General features: G+C 48.2%; 1 protein-coding gene across 1 annotated transcript in view; it reads left to right on the forward strand.

The window, feature by feature from the left end:
- RGS20 (regulator of G protein signaling 20) overlaps positions 1-26221 on the forward strand; it is a 77223-nt gene that overhangs the window by 18040 nt on the left and 32962 nt on the right. Inside the window, 1 exon segment of the mRNA XM_032610123.1 lies at positions 10824-11133. Within this exon segment, the coding sequence (XP_032466014.1) occupies positions 10824-11133 (310 nt within the window).

The raw sequence follows: 26221 nt of genomic DNA on the forward strand, positions 1-26221 counted from the left end.
CAGGGAGGATAAAGCCAAGCAGAAACACACTGAGACACATAGTAATCAAATTGACAAAAAATAAAGGCAAAGAAAAATTATTGAAAGCAACAAGGGAAAAACGACAAATAACATACAAGGGAACTCCCATAAGGTTAACAGCTGATTTCTCAGCAGAAACTCTTGCATTAATTTTGTACCCTGCAACTTTACCAAATTCATTGATTACCTCTAATAGTTTTCTGGTGGCATCTTTACCATTCTCTATGTATAGTATCATGTCATCTGCAAACAGTGACAGTTTTACTTCTTTCCCAATTTGTATTTCTTTTATTTCTTTTTCTTCTCTGATTGCCGTGGCTAGGACTTCCAAAACTATGTTGAATAATAGTGGTGAGAGTGGACATCCTTGTCTTGTTCCTGATCTTAAAGGAAATGGTTTCAGTTGTTCACCATTGAGAATGATGTTTGCTGTAGGTTTGTCATATATGGCCTTTATTATGTTGAGGTAGGTTCCCTTGATGCCCACTTTCTGGAGAGTTTTTATCATAAATCGGTGTTGAATTTTGTCAAAAGCTTTTTCTGAATCTATTGAGATAATTATACGGTTTTTATTCTTCAATTTGTTAATATGGTGTATCACATTGATTGACTTGCCTATATTGAAGAATCCTCGCATCCCTGGGATAAATCCCACTTGATCATGCTGTATGATCCTTTTAATGTGTTGTTGAATTCTGTTTGCTAGTATTTTGTTGAGGATTTTTGCATCTATATTGATCAGTGATATTGGTCTGTAATTTTCTTTTTTTGTAGTATCTTTGTCTGGTTTTGGTATCAGGGTGATGGTGGCCTCATAGAATGAGTTTCGGAGTGTTCCTTCCTCTGCAATTTTTTGGAAGAGTTTGAGAAGGGTGGGTGTTAACTCTTCTCTGAATGTTTAATAGAATTCACCTGTGAAGCCATCTGATCCTGGACTTTTGTTTTTTGGAAGATGTTTAATCACAGTTTCAATTTCATTACTTATGATTGGTCTGTTCATATTTTCTATTTCTTCCTGGTTCAGTCTTGGAAGGTTATACCTTTCTAGGAATTTGTCCACTTCTTCCAGGTAGTCCATTTTATTGGCATAGAGTTGCTTGTAGTAGTCTCTCATGATGCTTTGTATTTCTGCGGGGTCTGTTATAACTTCTTTTTCCTTTCCAATTTTATTGATTTGAGTCCTCTCTCTCTTTTTCTTGATGAGTCTGGCTAAAGGTTTATCCATTTTGTTTATCTTCTCAAAGAACCACCTTTTAGTTTTATTGATCTTTGCTATTGTTTTCTTTGTTTCTATTTCGTTTATTTCTGCTCTGACCTTTATGATTTCTTTCCTTCTCCTAATTTTGTGTTTTGTTTGTTCTTCTTTTTCTAGTTCCTTTAGGTGTAAAGTTAGGTTGTTTATTTGAGACTTTTCTTGTTTCTTTCTTTTTTTATATATAGATTAATTTTATTTATTTATTTTTGGCTGCATTGGGTCTTTCTTGCTGTGCGGGCTTTCTCCAGGTGTGGCCAGCAGGGGCCGCCCTTCATTGCGGTGCAAGGGCTTCTCACTGCAATGGTCTCTCTTGTTGTGGAGCACAGGCTCTAGGCATACAGGCTTCAACATTTTTGGCCGGCAGGCTCCAGAGCGCAGGCTCAGTAGCTGTGGCGCACGGGCTTAGTTGTTCTGCGGCATATGTGATCCTCCCAGACCACGGCTCGACCCCATGTCCCCTGTGTTGGCAGGCGGATTCTTAACCACTGTGCCACCAGGGAAGCCCCTTTTCTTGTTTCTTGAGATAGGATTGTATTGCTATACACTTCCCTCTTAGAACTGCTTTTGCTGCATCCCATAGGTTTTGGATCATTGTGTTTTCAGTGTCATTTGTCTCTAGGTATTTTTTGATTTCCTCTTGGATTTCTTCAATGATCATTTAGTTATTTAGTAATGAATCGTTTAGCCTCCATGTGTTTGTGGTTTTTACACTTTTTTCCCTGTAACTGTTTTCTAATCTCATAGCATTGTGGTCGGAAAAGATGCTTGATATGATTTCAATTATCTTAAATTTACTGAGGCTTGATTTGTGACCCAAGATGTGATCTATCCTGGAGAATGTTAAGAAAGTGTAATCTGTTGCTTTCTGATGGAATGTCCTATAAATGTCAATTAAATCTGTCTGGTCTATTGTGTCATTTAAAGCTTGTGTTTCCTTATTAATTTTCTGTCTGGATGATCTGTCCATTGGTGTAAGTGAGGTGTTAAAGTCCTCCACTATTATTATGTTACTGTTGATTTCCTCTTTTGTAGCTGTTAGCAGTTGCCTTATGTATTGAGGTGCTCCTATGTTGGGTGCATAGATTTTTTTTTTTTTTTTTTTGTGATACGTGGGCCTCTCACTGTTGTGGCCTCTCCCGTTGCGGAGCACAGGCTCTGGACGTGCAGGCTAAGCGGCCATGGCTCACGGGCCCAGCCGCTCCTTGGCATGTGGGATCTTCCCAGACCAGGGCACGAACCCGCCTGCATCGGCAGGCGGACTCTCAACCACTGCACCACCAGGGAAGCCCGGTGCATAAATATTTATAATTGTTATACCTTCTCCTTGGATTGATCCCTTGATCATTATGTTGTGTCCTTCCTTGTCTCTTGTAACATTCTTCATTTTAAAGTCTACGTTATCTGATATGAGTATTGCTACTCCAGCTTTCTTTTGATTTCCATTTGCATGAATATCTTTTTTCCATCCCCTGACTTTCAGTCTGTATGTGTCCCTAGGTCTGAAGTGGGTATCTTGTTGACAGCGTATATATGGGTCTTGTTTCTGTTTCCATTCAGTGAGTCTGTATCTTTTGGTTAGAGCATTTAATCCGTTCACATTTCAGGTAACTATCGATATGTATGTTCCTATTACCATTTTCTGAATAGTTCTGAGTTTGTTTTTGTATGTTCTTTTCTTCTCTTGTGTTTTGCACTTAGAGTTGCTTTTGCGTTTGTTGTAGAGCTGGTTTGGTGGTATGAATTCTCTTGGCTTTTGCTTGTCTGTAAAGCTTTGGATTTCTCCAACGAATCTGAATGAGATCCTTGCCGGGTTGAGTAATCTTTGTTGTAGTTTCTTCCCTTTCGTTACTATAAATATATCCTGCCACCCCCTTCTGGCATGCAGAAATCTCTTGCATTCCTATACACTAACAATGAAAGATTATAAAGGGAAATTAAGGAAACAATCCCATTCAGCATTGCAACAAAAAGAATAAAATACCTAGGAATAAACCTACTTAAGGAGATAAAAGACCTGTACTCAGAAAACTGTAAGACATTGATGAAAGAAATCAAAGATGACACAAACAGATGGAGAGATATACCATGTTCTTGGACTGGAAGAATCAATATTATGAAAATGACTACACTACCCAAAGCAATCTACAGATTCAATGCAATTCCGGTCAAATTACCAGTGGCATTTTTTACAGAACTAGAACAAAAATCTTAAAATTTGTAGGGAGACACAAAAGACCCCGAATAGCCAAAGCAATCTTGAGGGAAAAAAATGGAGCTGGAGGAATCAGACTCCCTGACTTCAGACTATACTACAAAGCTACTGTAATCAAGATAATATGGTACTGGCACAAAAACAGAAATATACATCAATGGAACAGGATAGAAAGCCCAGACATAAACCCACACACATATGGTCAACTAATTTATGACAAAGGAGGTGAGGGTATATAATGGAGAAAAGACAGTCTCTTCAGTAAGTGGTGCTGGGAAAACTGGACAGCTACATGTAAAAGAATGAAATTAGAACACTCCCTAACACTATGCACAAAAATAAACTCAAAATGGATTAAAGACCTAAATGTAAGACTGGACACTATAAAACTCTTAGAGAAAAACATAGGAAGAACACTCTTTGACATAAATCACAGCAAGATCCTTTTCTGACCCACCTCCTAGAATAATGGAAATACAAACAAAAATAAACAAATGGGACCTCATGAAATTTAAAAGTTTTTACACAGCAAAGGAAACTATAAACAAGACAAAAAGACAATCCTCAGAATGGGAGAAAATACTTGCAAACGAATCAATGGACAAAGAATTAATCTCCAAAATATATAAATAGCTCATGCAGCTCAATATTAAAAAAAACAAACAACCCAATCCAAAAATGGGCAGAAGACCTAAATAGACATTTCTCCAAAGAAGACATACAGGTGGCCAAGAGGCACATGAAAACCTGCTCAACATCACTAATTATTAGAGAAATGTGAATCAAAACTACAATGAGGTATCACCTCACACCTGTTAGAATGGGCATCATCAGAAAATCTACAGACAACAAATGCTGGAGAGGGTGTGGAGAAAAGGGAACCCTCTTGCACTGTTGGTGGGAATGTAAATTGATACAGCCACTATGGAGAACAGTATGGAGGTTCCATGAAAAACTAAAAATAGAATTACCATATGAGCCAGCAATCCCACTACTGGGCATACACCCAGAGAAAACCATAATTCAAAAAGACACATGCACCCCAATGTTCACTGCAGCACTATTTACAATAGCCAGGTCATGGGAGCAGCCTAAAGGCCCACTGACAGAGGAATGCATAAAGAAGATGTGGTACATACATGCAATGGAATATTACTCAGCCATAAAAAGGAACGAAATTGGGTCATTTGTAGAGACATGGATGGACTTAGAGACTGTCACACAGAGTGAAGTCAGTCAGAAAAATAAAAACAAATATAGTATATTAACACATATATGTGGAATATAGAAAAACGGTACAGATGAACTGGTTTGCAAGCAAGAAATACAGACAGATGCAGAGAACAAACATATGGACGTCAAGGGAGGAAAGCAGTCGGGTGGGAGGTTGGGATGAATTGGGAGATTGGGATTGACATATATACACTAATATGCATAAAACATAACTAATAAGAAACCTGCTATATAAAAATAAATAAAATAAAATTCAAATTAAAAAAAAGAATTTCATTTCTTTTCATGGCTGCATAATATCTGTTTGCTTTTTAATTCATTTGTCCAACAAATATTTATCAAGCACTTTGTTAAGGGCCAAGAACTATTCTAGGCACTACGGATATTGCCAAGAACAAAAGGGGAAACGTTAACTACTGACATGGTACTAATAAACAAGTGAACATGTAGTATGTCAGATGGTAATAGGTTCTATGGAAAACCAGTATTACAGGGACAGGTGTATAGGAAGAGGATATCCCAGAGGTAGGGTGGCAACATTCATGTAGGGCCTTGAGAGGGAGTGCAAGGACTTTGGATTTTACTCTGAAAAAAGTGGCCAATAGGAAGTTTGGAGTTCGGGTTAGGGTTAAGGTTAGGGTTACAGGGTGACATAAACTGACCTACATTGTAAAGGATATATCTGGTTTCAGTATTGAGATTAGACTATGAGGGAAAATGAGGCAAAAGGGAAGTAAAAATACCACTTAGGGGCTATTCCAATAGTCCAGGTGAAAGATGAGAAGACCTGTAGCAGAGTGTATTTGTCAAGGTTCTCCAGAGAATCAGAACCAATAGGATATATACGTGATAGAGAGACAGATAGATAGATAAATGAAGGAGAGAGAGAGGGATTCTAAAGAATTGAATTCACATGATTGTGGAGGTTGGCAAGTCTGAAATCTGCAGGGCAAGCCAGCCCTACAGATTGGAAATTCAGCTAAGAGTTGGAAATTCAGGTATGAGTTAATGCTTCAGTCTTGGTCTGAAATCCACAGGGCAGTCCAAGCAGGCTGGAAACTCAGGGACGGTTTCTATGTTTCAGTCTTGTGGCCAAATTCCTTCTAAGGGAAACTCTGTTCCGTGCCTCTTCCTCGATCCTGGTGGTTTGCCGGCAACCTTCGGCATTCCTTTGCCTGTAGATGCATCACCTGATCTCTGCCTTCACTTTCACATGACGTTCTTCCTAGGTACCTGTCTGTGTCCAAACTTTCCCTTTTTATAAGGACACCAGTCATACTGGATTAGGGACTCATCCTACTCCAGCATGATCTCATCTTAACTAATTACACCTGCAGCAACCCTATTTCCAAATAAGGTGATATTCTGAGGTCTTGGGGGTTAGGACTTCAACAGACAAATTTGAGGGAGACCCAATTCAGCCTATAACACAGAGTGACAGCTGTGTTAAGAGAATATGAGAAGCAGGACTTCCCTGGTGGCATAGTGGTTAAGAATCCACCTGCCAGTGCAGGGGACACAGGTTCAAGCCCTGGTCCGGGAAGATCCCACATGCCGCAGAGCAACTAAGCCCGTGTGCCACAACTACTGAGCCCGCGTGCCACAACTACTGAAGCCCACGTGCCTAGAGCCCGTGCTCCACAACAAGAGAAGCCACCGCAATGAGAAGCCCGCGCACCACAACCAAGAGTAGACCCCACTCGCCGCAACTAGAGAAAGCCTGCGCACAGCAATGAAGACCAAACACAGCCCAAAAGAAATAAATATATTTATTTTTTTAAGTAGATTTAAAAAAAAAGACAATATGAGAAGCAGTTGGATTTGACTGAAGAGTATGAAGGAAAGAAAGGAGTCAGGGATACTCCAATGTTTTTGACCTGAATTAAAATAATCAAGTTGCCATTTACTGAGACGGTGAAGATTGCAGGAGGAGAAAGTTTGGAGGGGAAAATCAGAGTTCAGTTTGGGATATAACTCAAATAAATATATGGATACATTCAAATAAAGACCCACCTCCTGTCCCAAGCTCCTCACTTGGTTTGGAATACCGGCAGGGTGGCAGAAGGCCCTGTTATCTCAGCAAAAACAGAGGAGATAGAGCCTGGGAGTGTTTCCCTTCCCTGCACGCACGCGCACACGCACACACACACACACACACACACACACGTCACCTAAGTGGCCCTCACTTCTGGGGCACTCCACTTCTGTTCATGGCCCACCTTCCTCATTACCTTTGTTCCATCATTCCACATCTCATGACACCTCCCCGTAAGCCTTAGAAAGTTATTAAGAGAATGAAGTCAGAGTAATTAAGAGCTGCAGAGGTACTCTTTTTAACAGCTGTACTTTCACTAGCAACATTAAAATTCTAAGTGAACCTTAATAGAAACGTTTGATTAATTGTTCAGTTGCCCTCAAATTAATATTAACCTGTGACTCTAGTATCCATGGTCTGTTTGTCTTATTTATTGTTGCTTTTCCAATCTGCATGATTTACAGTCAGCACATGCAAAGAGTTGCCTCTATAGTTTTCAATCACTCTGAATTAGATTCTTAGATCCAAGTGGAAAAATGACTTCTCCAAACAATAGAAAATTAAAATGCATAGTACGGCTAAACCACAGCAAAATAGAATTTTTTAAAATAAAGTTCAGGAAAAAAATAGGTCATCTCATAAAATTAAATCTAATTTCAATTTCCATTCTGACTGTGATTTTAATTCTAAAGTTCTCAGAAGGTTTTGGTAATAAAGTGGGTTAATTCTGCCATGGAGGTTTCCTTTATGAAAGGGTACTATTTAGGGGTGAATGAAAATTTTTCAATTTGCCTTTTAAAGGGGTGAGACTTTGTTGGTATTGATTGGGGTGTGGTGATTTTCTCCTCTGCATGGTTCAATAACCAACATGATCAATTAGGCGAGTGGATACTCGATCAGAATAAGGTACTCCCTAAGTCTTCCGGATCTCTAAGGAGCAGTGCTTTCAGGAATACGGATGCCAAGATGATTCCCTTTGGCGGCTAAGGTTTTGAAACTTTCAGACCGTCATCTAGAATCTGGCCTGAAAGGAAGACAGGGCTTTTTGGAGTGATCAGTACCGCCGGCGGCTGAAGTCCTCTCCTCAGATAACGGTTCTCAGATCGAATTTTGTGGCTACATTGACACTCCGTGCTCTGACTTTGCTAGAACGACCGAAGGAAGTGGACGCGTTTCAACACCCGACACCTGTCATGCTTCACAGCCCCGCCAGTCAGAGAAGCCTCCGTCCCTCGCAAAGACAGGAGACAGAACTGGGCAGCCGGCTGCTTCATCCGGAGGGAAAAGACCACGCCAGGGAAGAGGAAAAGGTGAAGTTCTCCGGAGACGCACAGGAGCCGGGCTTGGCGTTTCTGGGGCTGAGTCAGGGACTTCCCTTCTGCCGGAACATTTCCCCTGCTTCCCTCCCAAGCGTCTGTCTCGGAGCGCAGCGGAATGCCTAATGAAGCGTGCCCAGCAAGGGGCGTCAAGCGGCTCGGGAAGCTGGGCTGGGGCGGGAGGGGGAGAGTCAGGTTACAGGTTCACACGTTCTCGGGAAACCATTCTGAAACCTGAGCTGGAGACGCAAATGTCGGGACCCACGCAAGGCCGGGGGCGTGCCCTTCGGGGCCCAGCAGCCGGGCGTGCGCTCTCCGCCCCGCTCTAGCACGTGCCTGAAGCCGGTCGGAAAGGCCGCGGGCGGAGCCGTCATGTTCCGGGCCGCCGGGGACCGCGGCGCTTCTCTCTGGGCATCCTTAGCATACGGTCCTTCCGGCACGGGGCCGCGTCCGCTGGAGTGCCTGCGGCCACGGGCACCGCGCTGGAGCGGACGCGGCCGACGGCCCACACTCCCCGCAGGTGCGCACGGGGTCAGCAGCGGCCCGCCAGCGTCCAGGGGCGCCGCCGCGGCCGAGCCCCCCTTCCCACCCACCCCGGCCAGGGGCGAGGCGCCTGCGGCCCTTCCCAAAACACAGACGCTGGGCGCCGAGTCCCGCTCCGAGCGTTTTCCGAATCGCTCATTTCCCCCTCGAGCGAGCTTCTGGCGCTTATCCAGGAGCCTCCCGGGCTCCCAGCTCCAACCCCTGAAATAAACGCGGCGCCTGTCCACAGAGCGGGGGAGGGGAGAGGCCCGTGTGCACGCGGAGAAAGAAAATACCGGGAGAACGACCCCGTTCTCTAGGAAAAGGTAATGAGAGGAAGCGAAAGAGTGTGAACTTACTCGGAAATGCAAAGCGAGCTCCACTCTCGCCGGGCGCATACAAACGAGGGAACGACGAATCAGCCGACGCGGCCGGCGGCGGCCCAGGAAGAGCCTCATGCATGAGAATGGGTTGCTAGGTTTCCTCGTTCCCTCCGACACCCGCTTCCCCCAAGACATCCACGGGCGGAAGAAAGCGGGCCGGGCCCAGCCACGGCAGAGCGGGGAGGACCGCGCCAAACCCCCGAGGCCGCTCCCGCCCTCAGGACCCTGGAGAGCGGCAGCCGCGCCCCGGGGACCCGCGCCTCGCCGCCCGGTCCCTCGCCTTCGCGGCTTCCCGCCTCCCCCTTCATTTTTCTTGGCAACCACTTCTCTCGCTCTTCACCAACAGAGTAAATTGCCTTTTTGTTTTGCTTGAGGGGGCTGTTTGGACTGGCTGAGTTAGGTTCCGGTTTGTAACTTCACTAAGTATTAGTGGACCAAGAAGCCCTGAGAGCTCCACAACGAGAGCCTGAACGAGGCGGGTGACCTTAAAAAGCCACTGAGGGACTTCCCTGGTGGCGCAGTGGTTAAGAATCTGCCTGCCAGTGCAGGGGACACGGATTCGAGCCCTGGTCCGGGAAGATCCCACGTGCCGCGGAGCAACTAAGCCCGCGAGCCACAACTACTGAGCCTGCACTCTAGAGCCCGCGAGCCACAACTACGGAGTCTGCGCGCCACAACTACTGAAGCCCCCGCACCTAGAGCCCGTGCTCCGCAAAAGAGAAGGCACTGCAATGAGAAGCCCACGCTCCACAACAAAGAGTAGCCTCCGCTTGCCACACCTAGGGAAAGCCCGGGCGCAGCAACGAAGACCCAACACAGCCATAAATAAATTAATTAATAAGCCACTGAGTTCAATCCTTTACTTCGTAAATGAATCAGACCAACTCAAAGAATAAAGAATCTCCCAAGGTTTGCCAATGGAGTTCATTTCGAGGATGAGTCTAGACCCCTGGGCCTCTGACTTCTAAATTAATGTTTCCCTATGCCTTCCAAGAAAATAATACTTTTATCTTAACCTCGTCCGCTTAGCTCTCCCAAGCAACAAGTGGAGGGTGGAAAGGCCTGTGTTCGGGGAAATAAGATGGACACAGCGAGTGTGGAAAGGGGGCCTGCAGACTCTGCTCTTAAGTCCTGGTCTCCCCTGACCCCCGCACCCAGCACCACCAAAGTCACATGGCCAGTCCCTCTTCCCCCAGCCTGAGGACCCCTCATCTTCAGCCTGTATCCAAGCCTCCCATGGACACCTATCACAAGGACCTAGTAACCTCATACCAACTTCTGGTAGAGCTCTGGGCACTTTGGAAGGTGGGAAAGGACAGGGGGAAAGAGGAGGCAGAGCCAGAGCCAGAGCTGTAGAAGTGAACTGGGAGATCTTCGTCCGAAGTCGAAAGAACCAAGAGAGGTGAACACAGACGCTCCTGTACACGGCACCTCACAGTGAAGGTGCCTACGAATTCCCTGGGAATGTTAACATTCCGATTCTCCTGCGGTAGGTCAGGATAGGGTCTGAGGTTCTGCATTCCCAACAAGCTCCTGGGTATTATCCAAGCTGCTGGCCCAGGGACCACACTCTGAGTAGCAAGGAGTTTGAAAGGGATGGGGGGAGAATGGGAGGGAGGGGAAGCAGGGAAGAGAGGGGAGGAAGGAGAGAAGGGGATCTCCCCTGCTACGCAGAGGCCTTTTCTTTTGCTCTCACCGACCTTCTCTTGCACCCCGAAAGTAATGCCCCGAAATGCCGCGGTAACTGGCACTCTGCACCTTTTCTTCAGTCTGTAGCGGGACCCGACAGTGATGGTGTGTGATTTTGTTTCTCTCCTCCCCCTCCTCTCGCCCTGCCCGCCGCCGGCCCTGCACAGCTCCCAGGCTCGCCCGCTGCCCCGAAGCTGCTCGGCCTCCTCTCCGGCACGCTCTCCGGCCTCGCGCGCTTCTTCGCTCACCTTCTCCAGCGACCCCTTCCTGGGGCTCCCCTGCGGCGCCCGGACTTCTCTCTTCTGCTCCCCGTCCTGCCAGCCGCTGGGCTCGCGCCGCGGCAGGAGGAGCGGCCGGGCCGCCTCTCGCTCCTGCTCAGGGCAGCTCTGGCACTGCCCGGCCGACCCCCAGAGGGACGCCTGCCCCGGGAAGAGGACGCCGACGCCGGGCAGAGCCCGCCCAGGCCCGTGAGTACTGTGCTCTCCGCCGCCCAATCCGCGGCCTCAGCGGGACGCCAGTTTCCCGGGTTCCTCCCTAACCCCGACTGACCCACTCCACGTGGGGCCAGCAAGGGGAGAAGGGGAGGGGGGCGGGTGGGAAGGTCGAGACACGGCCGAGAACGCTCACAGAAAAGGCGCCGGCGACTCGCCGGACACCCCTCCCCCCAGGAGACCCTCGAAGCTACTCTTCTCGGGCCACTTCCTCCCAGAGCCTACGGAAGAGGGGGGGAGCCCACCTCCGAAGCCGCTTCCCGAACTCACGCGTCGCTCTCCTGCCCCTCCTCCAAGCCTCCCCCGGACGAACCTCCGCCCCCTCCTCGCGCTCCCACTCCCCAGCCCCCGGCTACGGCGCGCTCGGGAGGCCAGGGAGGAAATGACGTGATGTTATTTTAGTGTCAGGTCGGCTTCCAGCTTCAGTTTACCCCGCCGGTCTCGGGCGCACGGCCCGGAGGTCGGGCCGCGTCTCCCGAGGGCACACCGGGGGCTCCAGGGCTCCGTGCCCGCAGAGCTGGTCGGCGGCGGGGTTCCCGCCACCCTCCGGGTCCCCCCGCTTCCCCGGACTCGGGAGTTGGGAGTTAGCCACCGCCCCCCGCCACCCGGCCAGGTGGGACCTGCGGCTCCGGCAAGCGGGGAGGGGGCGAGGAACCCCTTTCCAGTTTGGTACCTCCGGAGGCGGAGGCTGCAGCCGGGTGGGGCGGGGATAGGGCTGGAGAAGCACCCCGGAGAAAGGGAGATGATGGGGACCGGCCTCCAGAGGCGGAGAGTCCACGGCCGGACCCTCCGGGTACGAGCACCCCGGCGCGCCGCGCACCCCGCGCGCACACACGGGTGCCTCCCCCGCCCGCTCCATTCACAAGATCCCAGCGCGCTCTCCAGCACTCCGGGGTCCCGCTCGGCTCCCGCGCGCCCAAGCACGGGGCCCTGCGAGGGGGCTCTGCGGGGCCCACACTCTCGGTACTTCCTAACCCGGGGCTGAAGAAGGGAACCACAGTCCCGGCATGGATGGGGACCCCCGCCCCCGCCCCGCCGCAGAGGAGCGCGCCGCCGTGGGAGGGAAGCGAGCCCTGGGTGGCCCGGCCGGGGAGGGGGGAGGGAGGGGCGGGGAGAGGCAGAGGCGAGGTGGTGGGGGGGAGAAGAAGGCGACAGGAAAGACGGAGAGCCAGAGGAAGAGGAAAGCCAGGGAAAGCGATCGCGGGCGTAGCGAGGGCAGCACCTAGAATTATCATAAAAATAAGGCACTCGCGGGACGCATGCGCACGGCCGACGGAGGCGCGCGGGCCGCAGCTCCCCCTCGGGCTCGCGGGGCAGACGGTGGAAGCGTGAGTACCCACTTCCTCAACGCCCCCTTCTCCCTCCCGGACTCGCCTTGTGGCCTCGGGCCGCGAGGTGGCCGGGGCCGGGCGGGGCGCGCACGCTCGGCTGGACCACGGTGGCGGGAGCGGGTCAGTGTGCAGGGCGTGCGGGGCTTGGGGTGTGACCGTGTCTCAAGGGGCTCCGCCGGGGCGTCCGCACGGTTCGACCTCTGTGGCTCGGCGTCAGCGAGTGGGTGGGCTACTGACACCCGAAGCAGACCTGGGAAACCCCGGGCGCCGGAGGCGGGCGGTCTGAGCGCAGGTGGGAAGGAAGCGGAGACGCTCCCGGAATCGCAGCGGAGACGCGCCACTACGGCGGGGACCCGAGGAGCCGGGCGGGAAGCGGGCGCCCGCCGCGGACCCCGGGGGCCTGACTAGGTGTCGCCACTGAAGCTCGGAAAACCGAATGGACAGAACCGTCCCGAGGCGAGGGGGGCGGGGGGGGGGGGGAGGCGGGCGCCGCGGGTATTTTTCTTGCAGGAACCCGGCGATTGAGTCTTCGGCGCTCTCGGGGCTACGCTCAGAAGTTGGAACGAGTCTGGCGCCTGGGCTGCAGGGACCTCCGGGACGGCGGCGCGCGGCAGGGACTGGGCTTCTGGGGATCGGCGGGCGCGGCGACTCCCCTCCCCCGAGGGTGGGCGGAGTGGGCGGGGGAGGGGTCGCGGAGGCAGCGGGCTTCCGGCGGGCTTGGCTGGTGCGCCCGGGGCCCTCCCGCGGCGGGGGGAGTGGGAGGGAAGGGATGGGCAGCCGGGGAGGGGGGCGGCGAGGGAGGGGTGTGGGGAGGGGCAGCGCGCGGGGACCCGATCGGCTTGCGAGCCCCTGGGAGTCGCCAGCGTCCGAGGAGAGCCCGGGCGGGCGGCAGCGGCGCGGAGCGAGCCCGGCGGCGGCGAAGGGCGGGGGACGCGGCCCCGCCAGCAGCTCAGCCCTCCGCGCCCCCCGAGGCGGGCTGGGTGGAGGAGTGAGCGCCGAGGCCGAGTTTCTGGCCGGGAGGGGGCGGGCGCTTCGAGGGAACTCGCTCCCACATCCCTTCCTTGGGAGAATCCGGCCGAGGCCGAGCGCTCTTTGTCCGCCCCCGCCCAGCCGATCGGCCGGAGGGCGCGGGTTGCGGCGACCGCAGCCGGTGCCCGCAGCGTGGGCGGGCAGCAGCAGTCACGCGCCCGCGGGCGCTCGCGGTGGCCCCGGAGGCGGGGAGCTTCTGCACCGTCTCGTTACCGTCCTGGGTCAGCCCCCCCTCCTCTGGAGCGCAGGTCGCAGGGCCGCTGCGTGGCTTGGTTTCTTTCACTAATGGTGGTTCCAGATTGTGGAATTGACCAACAGGGTTCCTAGTTCACGAAATGGTGTGAATTCCTCCCCCGACTTGGCAAAGGAGATGTGTCATGGAAAGACTCTTATCTGTAAACTCTTAGTTTTTTGCTCACAACCTGATTTTCTACTGGGCTTCTTCCGGCTTATCTCCTGTTCCTTAAGTGGCGTCTTTTGTATCAGTATCAGTATCGCATGTGAGGGGCAGTATTGCCTAATGGGTAAGAGCCCTGGACCCAGTAACTGTCTAGATTCAAATCTCAGCCTAGCGGTGTGACCTCGGGCAAGTTGCTTAACCTCTCGGTGCCGTAGTTTTATCATCTGTAAAATGGGGATAAGAAAAATACCTGCCTCACAGGTTGGCTGCCAGCATTCAGTAAATTAATACAGCAGAGCTCTGACACACACGAAACAAAAGTTACTATTGTTATTGTATTGGTGCTAAATTGGCTAAGTAGCCTTCAAAATATTAAAAGATGAGGAACAAAATGCACATTTTGTTTGTTATAAAGAGCATACGTGATGAAATAGAAGATGTCCGTCAAAATAGAAGATGTCCATGCTAAATTGGCTAAGTAGACTTCAAAATATTAAAAGATGGAACAAAATGCACATTTTGTTTGTTATAAGGAGTATATGTGATGAAATAGAAGATGTCCGTCAAAATTAGAAAAATAGAAAATGTTTAGAAAATGTTTTCTATGTCAGTATCTAAATTTAAAAACAATACATTTCTGTATCATCTGGGCCCTCTTATTTCAAATAATTATGAAGTATTTATATGCAATGATTCAAATAGCATTTTAAGAAAATTATCTCTAACCTTCAAAATATTTCACCTTGTAAGACAGATATGCATTAAAACTATGTATTAGGTCATGATATATACAGAAAATCCAATGTCTGCATTAAAATATTGCCCGGAGTCAGTTTTACTTAAGAGAGTGTGGAAACTTAGGAGCTAGACATGCTAACTTCTCTAAGATCATTGTAAACATTTTAGCCAAAATGCCCTTGATATCAAAAATATAGAATGATAAAAGTCAGATTATTTACTTATCTCCTTCACTTTACAGGTGAGGAAACATTCAGAGAGGTTAAAGGTCAGATATCTGCAGCTAAATAGAGGCCGACATGGGGTTAGAATTAGGTCTTCGGGCTCTGCCCAGGCCTCTTACACACCACACGGGTGATTTCCTGTTTACTGCAGATTTATGAACCTTTAACAAATAGGAAACCAGAAGGTATGATATAAGGAAAAAATATACAAGCATGTGTTATCAGCGACATAAGAAAGGCCGGGCAGTAATGTGTCTACTGCTGGCCGACCACTTTATATCATGGTCCCTCACATCAGAAGATACGACCACATGACTTGCTTGAGTTATGGGAAGGTCCCAGATCAAGCAAGAGGTCGAGCCAGCGTTAGAATTTAAGGTCCCACATTCGGCTGCATATTCTGTTAATCCCTTGCAGCGGTTTTACATTAGAAATCAGTTTTGAGCTTTTCTTAAATGTTTAAAAATCTCCTTCCTGATGGCTTTGAAGGTCTTTCCTGTAAGAGAGCTTTTTAGGAAAGTCTTTCAGGATTACATACCAGGAGGTTTTATTATTCCAGATTTTGTAGACAAGCATGCGTGAAAAAGGAAAAAAAGCTTTCTTACTTTAATGCAATTGCCAGGTGACTGGTTTCGTTCCAGACACTTGAACACCAGTTCCGAAAGTTCTGCTGTTTTTTCATTTCTGCATGTGTCCGTCTAATGACATTCACCTTTCACGAACAGACGCAGCTGGTGGCTTAAAGGTCCAGACCTCACATAAGCGGTTTAGAAATTACATGGCAGAGCTTTTCACGTGAGTGTCTGGCCTTGCAGTTATTTACAGGAATGCTGTGTCTGCCAGGGAAGGCACTCTAGGAACCGTGCCTGCGTCCTTGAAGAAGGAAACCATGGTTCTCTCCAGTCGTGAGTGTGATGTCTTACCCTTGATTTTGCCTCTCTGGACACATGTTCTTAGACAGAAATCCAGGGCATTAAGCAGGGAGTGACTTTCTAGCAGGCTCCCAAGCCAGTCCAGCAGAACTGAGTTTTGAAATCACACGTATCAAGTCAGGTCCCATTATGCTTATAACGTGAATCACTGTTCAACTGGGAATATTGCTGATTCGTTTTCTGTACAGCAACCAGGTGACTCACAGCGTGAGCTTCTGTTCAAATACCTATAGTGTCAGCAGCAACTGATGGGGTTCACGCCGAGTCGGAGCCTAGCATTTAGTACAGTACAAATGAGTCACTGACTACCCGACACTTCTGAGATGATCCCTGAATGTTACCTTGAGCAGCCAGTTCAAGAGTTTAGACAGCGCTGCACGGGGTGAGTCTGTTCCCGGTACGACTGAATGGGCTTCTGCAGCAGCTCTTCACGGCAAAGCCTGATATGCCTGAGTGCCCAAGGTGATATTCCGTGATTATGAATTCATAGAATCCAGCTGATTAGATTCCAGCTATTTGCATGGGGAGTCATCTGTGAAGAATGAGTAATGTGCTCTGTTGCCCAGCAGTGATATTTCACTCGAGTTATTTCAATGATTATTACAGCCAGTTGACCTTGATGGTTTGGGAACGCTCGATTTCTAGTTATTAATTAATTTCACTTTACATTGTAAAATCCTTCTCAAGTACATATCAGTGTTTGGATTTTAGACAACAGCATCTCATGCAAAGTCACCCAGCAGTTGGACTTCCTGAGGTCCTGGGTTGACCACGTGCACCTCAGCCCAACGGTGAAGCGGAGGGAAGCATCTTTTTCTCTGGTTTGTCTCTGTTTGTGCCCCTGTCACCTCTGATGTTAACTGGACGGTGTTTGCTCCAGAGTTTGTGGTGCCTGTCGTTCTAAGGCTGCGACACACCCAGCACTTCCTGCCCTTTGGGGCTGTTTGGCTAGATCCACACAGGCTTGTATAGCTGTTCCGTTTCTGCAAGACACTGGAAAGAATTGTGCAACCCATGCCCTACCCGACACTTCTAAGTGACTTTTATGTCTCAGGGTGCGGTGATAATGAGGTTTAAGGGACCAGTAGATTCCTAAATTTATGTAAAAGTCTTGTTGATAAATAATGGCAAGAAGTTATTATCCTTGGAATCAAGGTCATGAGACTATTATTGCTTTTAAAAGTACATGTATGTTTTTCTCTATTTGTATTGTAGTGGATGCAAGAGAAACCCAGATGTATGGACTTTACCATATACCCGTATTGTGTTTCTACAAATATCCATTTCTGTGATAACCCAGATTCTAATTTGTGCATCTCCTGCTCTATAGAAAGGTGTAGATACTTTTTTCCATTTAATAGGGACTGCGCACAAAGAGTCTAGTTCTTCCAGGCTTAATGCAATTCCTGGCAAGTTCAGGTGGTTAGGACTCTTTAATAACTTAGACTATTTATAAAATGGAAACAAAGTTTCATGTACGTTTTCTAAATTTCAGTGAGGAACTGTAGCTATTTTTGTGAGAGTCCTGTTTTTTTTAGCTTCGTTTGTTATAATTTATAGTAAAATGTACACGTTCTCAGTTACCCTCGTGTTACCACTGTCTGGATCAGGACTTCTCAGCCTCAGCACTGTGGACATTTTGGGTTGACTCCCTCCCAGTGGGAGGCTGAACTGTGCGTTGCAGGATGTTTAACAGCATTCCTGTCCTCTACCGCTGGATGCCAGTAGCATCCCCTCCCTGGAAATGACAACCAAAAATGTCCCTAGGCATCGCCAAATGTGCCCTGGGGGCTCACCACTGCTCTAGATCAAGATACAGGATATTCTCAATCTGTACCCGTAAGATCCCCTCTTGTTCATTCACTGTTGTTGCATATATTGTTATTTTTCAATGAAGTGTTCCTTTGTGTGAATACACCCCAGTTCACGTATCCATTCCACTCTCTTTTTTTTTTTAATTTATTTATTTTTGGCTATGTTGGGTCTTCATTGCTGTGCGCGGGCTTTCTCTAGCTGCGGAGAGCGGAGGCTGCTCTTCCTTGTGGTGCGCGGGCTTCTCTCGTTGCAAAGCACGAGCTCTAGGCAGGCGGGCTTACAGTATTTGTGGCTTACGGGTTCGGTAGTTGTGGCTCGCAGGCTTAGTTGCTCCGCGGCATGTGTGATCTTCCTGGACCAGGTCTCGAACCCGTGTCCCCTGCCTTGGCAGGCGGATCCTTAACCACTATGCCACCAGGGAAGTCCCTCCCTTCCACTCCTAAAGGACATCTGAGTTGTTTCCGCTGTGAATAATGCTAATGTGAACATTCTTATTCATGTCTTTTGATAAACATTAAGCCCTGATTTCCATCGGATGCTCAGGAATGAAATTGCTGGGTAATAGATCCAGTATATGTTTAGCTTTATTAGATACTGGCAGTTTTTACACGCCAAACCAACTTACACCCCTACCAGCAACATATATTGCTTCACATCCTCACCAGCACTTAGTATTGTACACGGATTTAATTGTAGTCATTCTGGTGTCCGTAGAGGTTTAGCGTTGTGGTTTTAATTTGTATTTCCCTGATTACTAATGATGCTGAGTGTCTTTTTTCAGCCATTTGTATATCTTCTCTTGTAAACTGCCTCTACAAGTTTTTGACCTATTTTTCTGTTGTATGCTCTGTGTTTTTCTTATTGATTTGTAAGAGTTTTTAATATATGCTGGATATAAGTTATTGTCAAAAATGTGTGTGTGTGTCTCTGTTTATCTATCTGTGTGTGTATCGCAAATCCCAATCTGTGTCTTGCCTTCACACTCTCATTCCATTACCTTTCGACTTCTGTAGTTTCTGCTGAAAAGTCATACTTCTATGAAGGTGACATGTCTTCTTTCTCTGGCTCATTTAAAATTTTTCTCTTTGTTTTGGCTTGCCACTGTTTGAACACAATGTGCCTAGGTGTGGTTTTATATTTGTCCTGCTTTGGATTCATTGGGCTCCTTGTATCTGTGAACTGATCTCTTTCATCAGCTTTGGAAATTTTTCACTCAATATCTCTTCAGATATTGCTTCTTAGCAGTTTTCTCCCTTTCTCTCCTGCTCTGAGACTCAAATCATACATATGTCTTTTATTCGATCCTAAGTTTTGTCCATTTTTTGTCTCTCCTTCAACTTGAATACTTTCTTTTAACGTGTGTTTTAGTTCACGTGACCTGTCTTCTGCTGTGCCCAGTCTTCTGTTAAACCATCTAGTGATCATTAATTTCAAAAACTGTTTTATTCTAAACGTAGTATGTCCCTTGGATGCTTGTTAATACATTTCAGTTTTCTGATGAAATTCTCCATGTTTTCATCAGTTTTTCCATCTAATTCTTGCCTACTAAATCCAGTGTTGAGGTTTTTATGAGCCTGTACCTGTTGTTTGTTTTTTAATCATTGATCACATTTTTCTGTCTCTTCACGTATCTAGTAATTTTTGTTGTATGTAGACATCATATATAAAGAAACTGTGTAGGTTTGGATTACATCTTCCACCAACAAGGAATCTCCCTTGGAGTGATTTGCTCTGTGAGAATGAGTAGCTGATGACTTCAGTCCTAACTGGTATTGAAATGGGTTGGGACGGGTTGCAATTTTAGTAAGACTTACTTAAGACTTACATAATCTCGGTTACTTCCCATTCTTCAGGTGTTTTCTCCTGGGCTTCTGGATTTAGAGCCTAATGGGTTTCAGTTAGGCTGAAACCTAAATCTCCTCAGTCTTGAAAGACCAGGAGACTCGGTCTCACCTTCAGAGGCTTCTTTCTGCCCCCGCCTTCCACAGGTGGCTTCCACAGTCTGGTAAAGGTCACGAAGAGGGCAGCCATGTGTCTGAGGGAGACCTTGTTATTGAAGGGAGACGAGCTCTCCCATATGAGACTCTAGCCTCAGCCCATGCCCTGAGTCCACATACGCCCTCAGGGAAGGAGACACATGGTGACAGACTGCTCTCTGAGGAGGAGCTCTCCCTCAGACACTTTAGTTAATTCAGCCTTTTTGCCTCCACAGCTCTTTGATGTCTTTAGAAATGGGATTTCAGTTATCCATCTAACATTTTTAGTTGTTGCTCAGGAGCTGACCTATTACCATTTTTCTTGAATTAAGTTTCTTTTTCTTCTATCTTTGAATCACATTTTTTGTCTTTCTATAGTATCATTTGTTTCCAATGCAATTTAGAAAATGAACATTAAAAATTTTGCCGTGTATGAATATAAAGTGCAATACATGTTTTGTGAGTTTAAAAATGTTAGTAGGGGGCTTCCCTGGTGGCACAGTGGTTGGGAGTCCGCCTGCCGATGCGGGGGACGCGGGTTCGTGCCCCGGTCCGGGAAGATCCCGCATGCCGCGGAGCGGCTGGGCCCGTGAGCCATGGCCGCTGAGCCTGCGCGTCCGGAGCCTGTGCTCCGCAGCGGGAGAGGCCACGGCAGTGAGAGGCCCGCGTACCGCAAAAAAAAAAAAAAAAAAAAAAAATGTTAGTAGGAAAAGAAGTACATTATAATCCCTGCAGCTCTTCCTGCTTCAGGTTGCAGCTGTGTGATGTAAAAAGCATGAGCACTGGAACGAAAGAGAACGGGGTTTGAATTTTGACTTTCTTGCTAGTTCTGTGAGCCTCAGATTCCAAAGATGTACAACGGGGATAATTACACTTACTTTATAACAAGAAATGTACAGTAGAGGATTCACGAGAGTATTCAGTTAAGTGGTAGCTGTTATCATTATTCCTCTAATATTTATCCATCATTATTTTAGGCCCCTGAACATGGATAATCTGATTTTAAACACATATTTTGATATATTTATATCTGGTACAGATTCTGAAACTTTTACCATTCAAACAGGGTGCTGAAAAAAGTTCTTTGATATGAAATGCCTATACCTATAACTTAATATCTATGAAAATATTACTAAGTTTATGCATTCATATTTTGCCAAAATCCTTCTCTTTTTAGACCAAATAAATCCAAGTACATAAATAAATAAATTTTAGTGGCAGGAAGAATGACATCCAAAGCAGTCTGCTCTCAGCAAAATTCACGTCTAGCTACTTGGTGTTATATCTGCTAGGGTTTATTATAAGACGTTGGCAACAAGAAGACCATATTAGGAAATATGAAGAAAAGGCTAACAGTATTTTCTGGAAAGGACAGCTGGTTGTTGATATTTGCAGAGGAGAGTCTGTGGGGTCTGTGAGTAATTTTAATGTTATCTCCACGTTATTTAAATATAATTAATTTTTATATTAAATTTCCTCTTACCCCTCTGCTCTTTTATTTTGACTTCAGCATTTGTTTCTTTTTAAAAAAAAGACCTCACTAATATATGGGAACAATTAAGTTCTCCTCTAAATTTAGAATGGAAGTAGTAGTCCTGGGGGCAGTTGGATGGCTCTGGAGTATCAGGCCTCTCCGGAACGCCCGCCCCCTCCCCAGCCAGTGGGACAGCGTTCCCGCCTGCATCCCGGCCTACATCCCTGAGGCCCAAGATGCATCTGTGTTTCGTTCTCTAGCGTGATAAGAGCCGGCTTTGCGGGTCTAGCATCTGACTGCACTCTTTACAATCTGTACACAGATTTAAATCAAGGCACAAGAATTATGGGGTCTCGGGACCTCCCTGGCGGTCCAGTGGTTAGGGCTCCGCATTTCCACTGCAGGGGGCACGGGTTCGACCCTGGTCAGGGAATTAAGAATCCTGCATGCCATGCAGCGAGGCCAAAAAAAAAAAAAGAAGTATGGGGTCTAGTTTACAACAAGCTAGAATTTATCAAATTCTCATTAGAGCTAAGTTTCCGCTAAAGCAAGTAAGTTATTTCTAGACCTTTAAATGACTTGGAAGTTCTGTACTGTTCTTTTGGCAAAATGAAGTACTTATTAACAAAAACAACTGAACAGCATACCAGACCAGGTGGAGTAAATGTGGGTTAAAGGAGGGTGAATACAATGGCACAAAGAGGTATGAAAAAAGTATGCAAAATGTAATAACATGCATAACTAACCTGTGTGTGGTAAACACATCTCATAAACTAACCCCCAAAAGACATATTATTTTTTCCCTTATCTTCTAATGATCTGTTCCAAATCATGAAGGAAATAAAACTATAAATTCTAAGTTAGATAGAGCACATATTTGTTAAAATATATCAAAAGTAGTCTGAGAATCAGGAGACTACATAGAGATTCTTTTTTAATGGAAATCGGTCCTTTATGAGCTTTTTGATGCATCCCTTAGGGTGGGGGTTTTATTCCTAAATCCCCGCGTCTGACTGCCTTATGTGGTCTCACAAAAGGAGAATTGCGTGGCTGTGGTTCCGTACAGAGTCCACAATCCACAACCGTTAAACATTTCGATCCATCTCAACTTTAGGTCTGCTTGTTCAGCGCACTAGCCATCGAACACTTCATGCCGAGGGCGTGGGGACCTAAAATTCAGGAGATAATTTGGTGCAAATTGTAGAAAACCAAAACCTTGAGGAACAGAGATCCTGTCACACACCCCCTAGGAACAGCAGACAAAAACGTCCCATCGGCCCGGCCGCCGGGAACTGTCTTGGGAACACGAAGGCACTTTGGAACCAAGGTGACCGTGTGCTGGCGTATCCCTTAGCCCGTTCTCAGCAGCAGCAGACCGCCGATGGGCGTCCAAAAACAACCCCAGTCTGTCTGACTGTAGCCTGTGCACAGCTGTGGTGCGAAGGGTGAGGCTGTGCGCGTGTTGAGAGGGACCCGGGCCTGGAGCCAGATGGCGTGGATTTGAGTCTGCGCGGGGACAGCTCCACAGAGTAAATGGAGTAAGGTGTGGTGACTGCTACCTTTGCTCATTTAGACCAAGGGGAAGTTGTGCATTCGTTGGAGATTGTTAGGGGAAAAAGCAGCCTCTGATAAAGAGCTTTTATTCTGGTGTCATGCATTACCATTGACGGCCACAGGAGGGGACTAACAAAGTCTGGATTCTATTTTAAAACAGTAACTATTTTAGGCCTCGAGGGCCATGTGGTCTCTATTGCAACTACTCATCTCTGCCACTGTAGCCAAAAATCTGGGGGATAGAGCAGAGGGAGATGCATTTTGGAGGGTGTGCAGTGGGTTTGGAGGGAAGGGCACAAGCTTACCAATGAGTGAGGTGAAAAGAGAAGTCTAGGTGACTCCTGGGATGTGAGTGGATGGTGCACCGTGGATGGACTTGAAGCAGACAGGGGAGGAAACAGCGGGGGCAGGGGATGGGACTTGAGTCCGTTTAGACGCTGGAGTCTGAGACGCCCACGAGAGCTCCAATTGTGCAGAACCTGCACTGTGGCGTGCAGGGAAAGGATTTCCGCGGCACTTTCCCCCCAAATACACACTTTAGGATTTCTGATAAGTACCGTGGTTCTGGGCTATGATGTAGCATTCCCTCCGGAGCCCGGCACTGGTCCCCGTATGGACCATGCCCCAGCGCTGTGGGATGCTCTCATCCCTGTCTCCCCAGCATCATCTCTGTGCCGAGGCACACCAGCACAGCATGGCCGCCAGTCCCCGCTGTCTTCTCTCTCCCTTCTTCCTTGGGTGTTTTTCTTTCCTCTTCTGATGTGTCTCAGCTGTGAGTCACGGAATGCCACTGTGATACCCAGTGAAATGAACAATGCCCAATTAGCTACTGTACCTGACTCACATGCACTTCATGAAACAGAAAGTGGGAATGACCTGGCCAACAGCTCAACTCAGGCAAGTGATTTATGTAAGGTCACACCCATGAGACATGCAGAGTTCAAGGGCTCTTAGTATATTCACAGTGTGTAACTATCACCGTAATATCCACTTCAGAACATTTCCATCATTCTAAGAAGAAACCTACCGCAGGCAATTGTCACTCACCGAGTCTCCTTCTCCTGCAGCCCCTGGCAACCACTGATCTACTTTTTGTTTCTACAGATTTGCCTGTTCTGGACATTTCATATAAATAGAATCATATAATATGTGGCCTTTTTTTTTTTTTTTTTTTTTTTTTTTTTTTTTTTTTTTTGCGGTACACGGGCCTCTCACTGTTGTGGCCTCTCCCGTTGCGGAGCACAGGCTCCGGACGCGCAGGCTCAGCGGCCATGGCTCACGGGCCCAGCCGCTCCACGGCATGTGGGATCTTCCCGGACCGGGGCACGAACCCGCGTCCCCTGCATCGGCAGGCGGACTGTCAACCACTGCGCCCCCAGGGAAGCCCAGTATGTGGCCTTTCATATCTGGCTTTTTTCATTTGGTAATGTCTGCATAGCTCGCCCAGGGAATGACAGCATCGTAGAATAATAAGAGCTTAGTGAGCACCTTCCTCCTTCAATTTGCAGGTGAGAAAGCCGAGGCCCAGGAAGGTGGCCGATGGCTGAGGTCACAAAGCCTGATGGTGGGAAAGCCAGGGCTGGGCCCACGCCTCTTCCTCCTCCGTCCCTTCCTCCTCCGTCCGCAGCGGGCCGTACTCGGGCTTCCCCAGTGACAGCACAAAAGTGCTCTTTCGCTCTGATCGACAGGCCAGCAGGTTTACACCCCCTTCTCCAGTCCTCCCATCCTTAGCTTTTCTCAGCTGCTTTGCTCACAGCTTGCCCTCCCTCAGAGGCGGTTGAGGTTGCTCGTAGGCTGGTGAATGGTCAAGGTGCCAGATGTCTGAGAGCGAACAGGGAGGGGCCTCGCTAGCTGACTCCACCAAATATAGACCCAAAGGCATAGGATCAATTTGTTTATGAGCTTAGAACACAATTTAAGGACTTACCATAGTCTTCTACGTTAAATGTCATCACTAATTACTAAGTCAGAGGAATAATTATGGCATTGGATTAGCACTTCATGGTTTCAGAGACCTTTCGTGTACCTTCTCTCATTTACTACTTTTATCAAATCTCAGTGTAGCTCATATCATACAGATGAGGAGGTGGGGGGCTTAGAAAGGTGAGGGAACTTGGTCCAGGCCTCACAAGTGCAAAGGTCAGACTGGAAGGACCTCTGACTTGAAAGCCCACGATGGCTTTTCCTACGTTCCCGCTACACGACGTTTAAAATTCTTGATCGATCACTCATGTTTCCCAGCGATCCTTCTGGAAATGCCAGCTGTGGGCTGGGCGCCCGAGACATGCAGGAGCCCCCAGCTAAATCCCCTTGGGCCTCTCTGATCCTGGTCAGCGCAGGGCTGCTTGTCCCGTGATCTGACCTCATCAGGTGCCCCTCCACCACGCCCACTGTGCTCCCTGGGACCCAGTCAGTCATCAGCAAGACGCCGCTAGTTCTCCACATTGTCCCCCAATGTCCCTCCCCTCTTGTCTCTCCCTGAAGTGTGCCAACTCTTCCGAGGACAGCGCTTCTCCCACGGCCCTGGTAATCGGGGACATTTCTCTGCTGAAATTGCACCATTTATGGCCACTCCTAGAAGTCAGATGGGTGTCTCTGTGCTCCCGTTGCATTCCCAAGACACTTCCTCACTGTCTTCCCCCAAAACCCTCCCTCTTAGGTCTGACACGGGACACAACATGAGGAACCTTGAAGACGTTATGCTAAGTGACGTAGGCCAGTCACAAAAAGACATATTTTACGATTCTTCTTATCTGAGGAACCTAGAAGAGTCACATTCACAGAGACAGGGAGTAGAACAGTGGGTGCCAGGGGCTTGGGGAGGGGGGAAGTCCGTGATTAATGGGGACAGAGTTTCAATTTGGGAAGAAGAAGAGCTCTGCAGGTGGATGGAGGTGAGGGTTGGAAAACAGTGAACGCGCTTAGCACCACCGAGCCGTACACCTAAAAATGGTTAAAGTGGTGTGTTTTCTGCCACGTGCATTTACCACCATAACGAAAACACTTCTCCTGAATGCATGTCCTAGACCGAACCCCCAGCACCGCTCCCTCCAGCATCTGTTCACCCTCTGATCCCTGCCCCTCACGTAGAAGACTCCAGTGTGTGGCCATCATTTCCTCTCCAGCGCCATTCCTGTCATCATTCTATTTCTTCAGCATCCTTGTCAATGACCTGTGCTGTACTCTGGTCTCCCAGCGCCTTGATTTCTCGACCCCAGAAGTCTACTGCCCTCCCCCATGTCAGCCCCCACCTCAGCCATCCCTGGAGTCGGCGATGACCGCCCGCACCTCCTGGGAAACCTCATCCTCAGACCCCATCCCCGCACCATGACTGCACCGCCCTTCCTGCACACTCGCCCGCTCTGATCCTTTCCTCCACAAGCTCCCTGGTCTCTGAGGCCTCTGGCCCATTCCCCCCTCCCTGGCCCTCACCTTTGCTCACCTGTGCTCACCTGTCCTCACCTGTCCTCAGCAGCCTCCATCCTTCCTCCTCCTCCGCACTTCCTGTGTGATCCAGGGACATGCCCATCTCATTTGTGGTTGCAGTTCCTTCTTAGAAGCCTCAAGCCCCACATGCCATGTCACAGTCCT

The sequence above is a fragment of the Phocoena sinus genome, chromosome 17, assembly GCF_008692025.1.
Source record: "Phocoena sinus isolate mPhoSin1 chromosome 17, mPhoSin1.pri, whole genome shotgun sequence".
Lineage (NCBI taxonomy): Eukaryota > Metazoa > Chordata > Mammalia > Artiodactyla > Phocoenidae > Phocoena > Phocoena sinus.